The sequence below is a fragment of the Echinops telfairi genome, unplaced genomic scaffold (genome assembly GCF_000313985.2).
Source record: "Echinops telfairi isolate 266 unplaced genomic scaffold, ASM31398v2 ScPeMD7_7459;HRSCAF=8497, whole genome shotgun sequence".
Classification (NCBI taxonomy): Eukaryota; Metazoa; Chordata; class Mammalia; order Afrosoricida; family Tenrecidae; genus Echinops; species Echinops telfairi.
The window spans coordinates 85,883-94,302 of record NW_022111359.1 but is presented as its reverse complement, the minus strand read 5'-3'; the positions used below and the strand labels follow the sequence as shown (position 1 = coordinate 94,302).

The following is an 8,420-nucleotide window of genomic DNA, read 5'->3' as shown; positions in this document are numbered from 1 at the left end:
CAGCAGCCTGCTGGCTCACATAGTTGGCCCAGAGGTCCGGGTGATCCTTCTCGATCCCGTCATCCAGGACAGAGATGACGATGCCCTGGCCGGTCAGTCCCTGGCCCCACACCTGCAGGACATTCAGGTCCGGCTGTACCTCGTTGTTCTGCGAGGGCAGAGCACGGCTCAGCGGGACGCCCCTAGCCTTCCTACTCCCCTGGCTGCTCACCATGTACCACTGCTTGGGGAACCAGGCCTCAGTGGGCATGGCTCAGCAGGGACCCCCTGCTCCCCTCCCCCTGCCTCCAGTTGCTCACCATGTACCACTGCTTGGGGAACCAGGGGTCCGTGGGCATGACCAGGGAGCGCTTCACCCGTCGCCGCAGTGTCTGCTGCTCAAACCACCGCACCTGGAGGAGGTGTGGGGGTAGGGGGCTGGGTCCCAGGGCTGCCACCCTCTGTCTTTAGCTATGCCCATCACTGGGGCAGGGGTCCAGGGCCCTGAGTCCTCACCGCCAACCCCGTGGCCAAACACCCTCTAGGTCTGGCTGGGGAAGGAACCCCAAGGGGGTGGGGAAGACTGTTAGGGGTCTTGTATCACTGGGATCCTTCATGCGGTGGGACCCGGCAGAGGTAGGAAGCAGGGTGGGAGGCCCTAGGTTTGGGTGTGGCCCTCACCCCAGTGCTCTGGTGTTGTTGGGCCTCTGCCCACCTGAGGCCCTGCCTTCAGCCTGAGGGGTGCAGCCTCAGAGCACCCAGCACAGGACCCATGTGTGGGGGCCGCCCACAGGCTGCATGGGGCTCTCTGCCACTTCCACTGGCTCACGCCCTCGATGACATGCTCCCCTTCTTGCTGTGCCCAGTGGCACACAGCACCCCCCCTCCCTGGCAGAGCCCTTCCAGGGGTTCCTGCATTCGTTGTCCTGTCTACCCACAGGGACTTTGCAGGTGCTTCCCCCACCTTTGTGCTTTCCATCCGCATTTCCCACCCTCCTCACCCCCGGGGCCACTGCCTATGCAGCCTCGGGCAGACCTGCCTAGATCGCCACCTTTGTCCCAGCTCTCCTGCAGGCCACACTGAGGACCGGCCCCTCCCCTACCACAGCAGGCCAGCTTCACTCTCACTCCACCCCTTGGCGTTCAAGGGCTGCTGGACAGGGGCCCGGCGTGGCTAGCTCGGGCACCCCTGGTTCCAGATCCGCCTGTGACTCAGGAGGGTCTCCGGACAGACTCTCACCAGTGGAACCCAGTCTCCCCTTCCTGTCGGAGGCTTGGGTGTGGTGTGGACAGTAGGTACCCCTCATTAGTGGCGGGCCTGAGTGGTGGCTGCTTCAGGTGAGTTAAGGGAGAGACAGCCACACCAGGTCAGTGTCACAGCCCAATACCCCAGGTGCCCAGCATAGCCTGCTTTCCAGACTGGATCCCCGATGCACAGACATGGAAACTGAGGCTCAGAGAGGGTGGTCACCAAAGTCCAAGAGTGTCAGGTGGTGCTTGGCTGGTTCCCAAGCAGCTGACCCTGAAGGGACAGCTTGGAGGCCCAGCTCACCTGGGGGTCTTTCTTCAGGCGCAGGCGGTGGCCCCAGTGTGGGTTCAGGGACCGCTGGGTCACACCCCGGTGCCGCAGGTGGAAGTACTGCCCATCAGAGAAGATCTGGGGATGTGGTCCAGGCGGCAGAGTGTGGGCCCCTGGGCCCTGGGCCCTGTCCTAGCAGCCCTCCCGGCCAGATACCCTCCGGAAACCCCAGAGTCTGGAGGCAGAGGGGCCCGGGAGACGTGATATTGGAGCCTGGGTCTAGGAGGCTGCTCCTCGCCCTGTCTCTAGTCTGGGGTCGTCCAGCCCCTGTCCCCTCCTGGCCCATCCCGGTGGGTCCCACCTGCCCCAGGTTGATGAAGCCGAACTTGCGCGCCAGGCGCTCGGCCTCCAGGTTCCCCTGGGGCACCCGCACGGCCCAGCTGCTGACATAGATGGGGGCCCGGGCCGAGACCCACCCCACAGCCAGGGGGCCGACGAGGCCCAGGCCCAGGGCCAAGGCCAGGCGCAGGCAGAGCGCTGTCTGGGCGGGCCGCATAGGGGCGGGGCCGCGGCGGAGGCGGGGCCTTCGGGAGCTCATCCCGCCCGCCAAACGGCCCTAGCGCCCGCTGCCCCGCCCCCGGCGCCATAGCAACCCTGGAGGGGCTTCAACTCTCAGGAATCCTGCGGCTCTCCACTCCGGGGACGCGAAGACCAGACGGTGGCGGGGGACGCAGCAGATGGCCTGCCTAGCCTCTTCCGCGGGAGTTAACCCTCAGGAGCCTCAGTCCCTCCATTTGTACAGTGATCCAAACCTAACTCACAGGAGAGCATTTATTATTACTACACCTGGCCCCACCCCTCTCTTTGGCACCGCCCACTTTTGTAGGCACCCGCCCTCGAATCAGCCTGATCTCCTCTCCAGTCCAATCAGAGCTGTCATGTAGAGTTAGCCCCACCCCACTCGGCCCCTCAGGGTGCCTCTCGCCTCCTTTATGATCAACCTCGCGCCTCTCCGTTCTCTCCAATCAGCTTTCGTCTTCTCCCACAAGCTCCGCCCTCCCCAGCACGCTTTTCTTCCTTCAGCTCCACCTCCCGGCCCCGCCTCTCCAATCAGCTACGGCCCGTGCTCGGCCGGCCAATCGACGTCCACCGCCACCGCGCCCCGCCCCCTGCCACTCACGTCGCAATCGGGGCGACAGCGGCCCGCCAGAGGGCGATGCGGCGGGGGAGACGGGGCAGGCCCCTCCTCCTTTGTCCGCCTTGCCCTCCCATTGTCCTGAGCGGGGGCTTGAGGGCGGAGCGCTGCCGCCGGGCAAGGAGGGCGCGCTCGCGGCGGTCGGGCAGCTGGGGGCGGCGCTCCAACTCCGGTTGCCGGCCCCGACGCCGCCACCATGGACGGTCTGCGGCAGCGCTTCGAGCGCCTTCTGGAACAGAGGAACCTGGCCACCGGGGTGCTCGGGGCTCTCGAAGCCAGGACCGGGGTCGAGAAGCGCTACTTGGCCATGGGTGAGCTGCCACCCCATTGTCCCGACGGGAATACTGAGGTCCCAGAGGCCCGGCAGGAGACCTCTGCCCCCATCTGGCCTGGCAGCGCGGGTGCGACCATTGTCTGGGGGATGTCGAGGCGAGGCCCGGGGACCGTCCTGCCTCCGCGAGGCCCCGGCCCCAGCCCCTGCAGCACCCCAGCTCCACCTCGGTGCCCTGCGGGGCCGTAGGCTAGCCTGGCTCTCTCCCAGGCTTGGTGCCCGCCAGGGCCACGTCTGGTACTTCCAGTTCTCCAGGGGCCCCGAGGTGGGGCGAGCTGCCAGCCCCTTCCTGGCATGAACCCCAGGCTGGAGACCGTTTGGAGAACACCCCCCCCCCGTTTCTGAGGGGGCCGTGAGGCCAGCACCAAGGGACCCTCCTGGCTCCCTCTTTCTGTGGGCACACACCTATCCGCTTGCCCCAGCCCTGTGACTGTCCTCTGTCTCACTAGAGCAAATATTTGCCTAGCCCAGTGGGGTTGTGTACCTGCTGCCATAGGGGCCAGAGGCGTTAGACAGGCCCATGAGGGCCCCGACTCCTGCACTCACCAGACCCTGCAGGTCTCTGAAGCTTTCTCTTTCTCCTCCCTCTCCATGTCCAAAGCCCACCTCTCCCAGGAAGCCCCCATGCAGTGAAACACAGGAAGCTTTGCCTACCCCTATGGCTGGGGGGCATGCCACTGAAGCCAGTGCCCTGTTTGCAAAGCACCTTGGGGGTGGGTTCAGGACCTCCACTGCCAGCCCCAGACATCTGCGTTCCACCCCAGGCCTTCCCTGCTAGCTCTAGGAGCTGAGATCTCTGCACCCAACCCCCACCCCAAGCCACCCCAAGCTGTGGGGCTCAGCCAGGTGCAGCCTGACCTCTGTCCTGCCTTTCTTTAACCCAGTACCCGCCTGCAGGCAAGAATTTAGATCACAGGGCATGGGGAGAGAGGAGAGGTCAGCTGGGGGCTGTTACATCCGTTACAGATGCCCAGTCTAGCCTGCCTGTCTTGTCAACTCCCCGGGGGCCCTATACCCCCCCATCTTAAGTCTCAGATCATCCTCTCCATGCTGAGGTGGCAGCAAAAGGGATTTGAGGGCTGGTCTCCTGCCAGCTTGAACGGATGCGGGGACCCTGGGGCCCACCCTGCCCCCATCACCTAATCCCACCCAATAGATGAATGTAAGCACGCCTCTCCCAGAGGTCCTCCCCCCACTCATGCCTTGCTGCTGACCATGATCTATCCTTGACAAAGATGAGGCGGGTGGACAAGTGGAGGGAGGGTGGCTTAGGCCTCTGCCCTTTGGCACAAGTCTGTTCAGATAAAGGCCCGGGTGGGTGGGGCTGCCCCAGTGCGCTCTCTGGCTGCCCAGGGCATCTGGCCCTCCCCTGCTCTGTGCCTGCAGACCGCTCACAGGGGACACGTGTTCAGTACTTTAATCATTGTAGCCTTTTCCACTGTTCTCACAGGTGGACACCCACCTTCCTCTGCACCCACAGTGCTGGCTGCGGGTCCAGAGGGCGGTCAGCAAACACTCAGGGCTAGCAAGTTCCCCATCAAACTCAGTGACCTGGGAGGCAGGTGGGGGAACTGAGGCCCTGCAGAGAGGGGCTTTCTGAGTGCCCCGTGGTGGACTGGTGGGAGAGCAGAGCTCTCCCAGGTCAGGTCGGCATTCTTCCTGGGCTGACTTTGTCCCCATGGGATGCCTGACCACATCTCAAGGCTTGAGGATTTACCACGGGGAGGCTACTCTACATCCCACAGTGCCCAGGACACCCCCATCCCAGAGAAAGGCCCAACCCCTTGTTGGCAGGAGACCCTGTGTTCACTGTGCCCTGTCCTCCCACACCCAAAAAAGTCCTGTTGGGGCCTGCCGTATAAACCGAGAGCCTCGGCCCTGTGGCTGTCCCTGCTCCCCACCCCCCACTCCACTCAGTGTGGGCAGGGCTCCCACTCACCAGCAGGCTCTTGGGAGTTTGGGGTCCTTTCACCAAGGGGCTCTGACCTGAGCCGGTTCTGCCTCCTTCCCCACATCTGGGACACTGATGTCTGGGGACATTTGTGGGTGCCACCACAGGGCTGTGCTGCTGGCATTGGCGGATGGGGGCTAGGGGGCTGCTCCACACCCTGCCGTGCACCGGATGGCCCTGTGCCCCCACATGGGCAGTGTCCAGGGAAAGAGTCTTGCATGGAGAGAGCAGTTTACTTTGTCCAACTGACCCAGGACACCTCTGAGGCTAGATCTGGCCTCACTCCCGCTGAGCCCTTGCAGACACGCACCTCTCAGCCTTGGCCCTGCTGCCACCCAGTACCACTGCTGCTGGCCTCGGCACTGGACAGCTCAGATGCCTTACAGCCTAGAAGGGAGGGCTGGCTGCCGGCCACCCTGCTGGCCCTTGACCAGTGGAGCTGCTGCCCGGAGCAGGGGACAGTTGTAGAGTGACTGGGACCCCACCTCTCTACTCTTAGGGCTCGTGACACTGCTAAGCCTGTATCTTCTTTTCGGCTACGGGGCGTCTCTGCTGTGCAATCTCATCGGCTTTGCATACCCCGCATATGCTTCGTGAGTACTGGGGGACCGTGGGGTACCCTGCATATGCTTTACGAGTACCAGGGGTGTGTGGGGTATACCACATTGCTTTGTGAGTCTAGGGGGCCGTGGGATACCCTGAATATGCTTCATGAGTACCAGGGGGATAGGGGGGTACCCCACATTGCTTTATGAGTTCCAGGGAGATGTGGGGTACCCCACATATGCTTCCTGGGTACCGAGCATATATGGGGTACCCTGCCTTGCTTTGAGAGTACTGGAGGATGTGCGGTACCCCACATTGCTTTGTGAGTACAGGAACACAGGGGCCACCCTGCCTATGCTTTACCGGGTGCCTGGGTGGGGCAGGCCCGGGCTGCCCCTGACCCAGCACTGCTTCCAGGGTCAAGGCTATCGAGAGTCCCAGCAAAGAGGACGACACGCTGTGGCTCACCTACTGGGTGGTGTACGGCCTGTTCGGGCTGCTCGAGTTCTTCAGCGATCTGCTCCTGTTCTGGTGCCCTTTCTACTACGTGGGCAAGGTGCGCTGCGGGGGCATGGGGGTGTCTGTGTCTGCGCGCGTGTCTGTGTGTCTGCACCCACTTTGCGTGCCAGGGGCCAGGGCCAGGCTCCAGGCTGCCGTTGAGGTCAGAGCCAGTGCCCATCCGCCTGGAGGCGTGGTGGGACGGAGTGGGGCCGGCCGAGGGAGGGCCGAGTGCAGCCTAACCGAGCCTTGGTCCTTCAGTGCGCCTTCCTGTTGTTCTGCATGGCGCCGGGGCCCTGGAACGGAGCCGCCGTCCTGTACCACCGCGCCATCCGCCCGCTGTTCCTAAAGCACCAAGCAACCGTGGACAGCCTCGTGAGCGACCTCAGCGGCCGAGCCCTGGACGCAGCCGCCGGACTCACCAGGGAGGGTGCGTGCCGCCTGTCCTGCCATCGTGCCTTCCTTACCTGCCTTCTGGGTCTCAGCCCTCACCGTCTGTCTGTCTGGCCCTGCCTGTCTGTCCCCTCCACCCTGCTCTGCCTGGCCCCTGCCCGGCGCCCCAGCCTGTGCTTGCTGCCCGCTCACTGCCCGCTCTCTCCCCACGCTCTCGGGAACCAGTCCTGAGGATGCTGGCCCGGAGTCGGGCACTCGTCGCCTCAGCGGGTCCCCCGCTGCCCTTGGAGCCTACCGTAGGTAACTCCCTGGGAGAGGTGGGCAAGAGTGTCTGCCAGTGCTCCTGAGTGTGTGTATGCGTGCGTGGGAGCATGTTTGTGTGTGTGCACACGTGTGTGAGGATGGTGTGTGCATGTGTCTGAAAGTATGCTTGTGTGTGTCTGAATATGTTTAGGTGTGTGGATGTGTATTTGTGCATGTATGTCAGTCTGTGGGTGTGCATGTGAATGTTAGCACGTGTATGAATGCATGTATGAGTGTTTCAGAAAGTATGTGAATGTGAGGAAGGATGTGCATGTGAATGTGTGTGCTATGTGTGTCCATGAGTATGTGTATGTTTCTGTGTATTTGTGTGTGAGTATGCGTGGTTGTGTATTTGTGTGTGTAGGCATATAGTGTACTTGTGAGTGTACCCATGAATATGTGTGGTTATTTGAGTGAGTCTCTGTGTATACGTGTTTACTTGTGTGTGAGTATGTGCAGGTGTGTGCATGTGAATGTGTAATCTGTGTGTCTCAGTGAATATGTGTGCGCACTCCTGTGAGTTTCCATGTGTATGTACTTGTGTGTGAGTGTTTAATGCTGTGTTTCAGGGAATGTGTGAATGTATATTTTTGTTTGTGAGTGGGTGTATTTGTGAATGTACTTGTGTGTGGTGTGCACGTGGGATTCCCTCCCTGCAGGGGGGCTGCTTGGGCCCTGCCAGCCCATCCCATGCTGTCTACCTGAGGCCTGGCCGTGGCCCTCAGGCCAAGCTGCTCTGACCATCCTCCCCCACAGGCCCAGCAAACATGATGCAGTCGCAGAAGGGCAAGTAAAGCCATCCACTGAACCCAGCCAGGACCTCCAAGCTGGGGGGCAGGACCAACCAGACAGCCAGGCCGTCTCGGACCCTTTCACCTCGTCCCCGACCGAGGCCCCCGCCAGCCCCTTGAGGCCCAACAAGACCCTCAAGGACACCTCCTCCTATGTCAACTCAGGCCACACCCCATCTCCATCCCTGGCCGCCATCGGCTCCAGGGCCCAGTTGCCAAGCAAGACCCGGGGACGGCCGCGGCCACGGCCACGAAGCAGCCCCACCACTCGGCCCCAGGGCCCCATCCAGCAGTCACGGCTGCCCCTAACATCCGCAGGCCCCTCGCCAGCCCCCCACAGGCCCTCTGCCTCCTCGTCGGCACCCCACAGGTCCTCCACCACCACACAGCATCCCAGCGCAAGCACCAGCCAGACGCCACCCCTGGTGCAGAGCCCCAGTGACGCCAACGTCCCCGAGCCGTCCCCCAGGAAGACCTGCAGCAAGACTACTGTAGAGCCGGGGGCCGCAGTCCCCAGGTCCAGCAGACACCACCGGAAGCGGACCTCTGCACGCCACTCCCACAACCTTGCCAGGGCCGAGCCCTGCCCTTCGGACACCTCCCTGGAGACCACCTCCGACTGTGTGTCCGAGTTCACCTTCACCTGGCCCCATTTCCGAGGGCACCGGCTCCGCTGCCTGGGGCACTGCTGGCCACTGGACCACCTGGCCTGCCAGCTCGTAGGCCGATAGAGCAGCTCACTGTCGCTGGTGCTCCATCCCTGTGCTTGTCCTTCCCTGGGGCCTGTCCCTGGGCATCCACCCCTACATGCTTGCCACTGGCATCCGTCCCTCGTGTGTTTTTCCCTGGGGCCTGTCCCTGGGCATCCACCCCTACATGCTCACTACTGGGCATCCGTCCCTCGTGTGTTTTTC

General features: G+C 62.9%; 2 protein-coding genes across 2 annotated transcripts in view; one reads left to right on the top strand and one right to left on the bottom strand.

The window, feature by feature from the left end:
- Nucleotides 1-2,054, bottom strand: part of PCSK4 (proprotein convertase subtilisin/kexin type 4) — a 7,089-nt gene extending 5,035 nt beyond the window's left edge. Inside the window, exons 1-4 of the mRNA XM_045300149.1 lie at nt 1,860-2,054; nt 1,532-1,636; nt 300-392; nt 20-148 (exon numbers count right to left, since the gene is read on the bottom strand). Of these exons, the coding sequence (XP_045156084.1) occupies nt 20-148; nt 300-392; nt 1,532-1,636; nt 1,860-2,054 (522 nt within the window). The remainder of the gene's footprint in view (nt 1-19; nt 149-299; nt 393-1,531; nt 1,637-1,859) is intronic.
- An 804-nt stretch (nt 2,055-2,858) lies between these two features.
- Nucleotides 2,859-8,412, top strand: REEP6 (receptor accessory protein 6). The gene is made up of 5 exons (XM_045300124.1): nt 2,859-3,004; nt 5,475-5,568; nt 5,939-6,077; nt 6,281-6,449; nt 7,472-8,412. Exons 1-5 carry the CDS (start codon nt 2,890-2,892, stop codon nt 7,507-7,509), a joined length of 555 nt encoding a protein of 184 aa, XP_045156059.1. The 5' UTR covers nt 2,859-2,889; the 3' UTR covers nt 7,510-8,412.
- The last annotated feature ends 8 nt before the right edge of the window (nt 8,413-8,420 follow it).

Coding starts and splice junctions, on each gene's coding strand:
- REEP6 (XM_045300124.1), top strand. CDS start 2,890: ATGGACGGTCTGCGGCAGCGCTTCGAGCGCCTTCTGGAACAGAGGAAC. Junction 5,569..5,938: donor GCATACCCCGCATATGCTTC/GTGAGTACTGGG, acceptor CACTGCTTCCAG/GGTCAAGGCTATCGAGAGTC. Junction 6,450..7,471: donor CGCCGGACTCACCAGGGAGG/GTGCGTGCCGCC, acceptor CCTCCCCCACAG/GCCCAGCAAACATGATGCAG.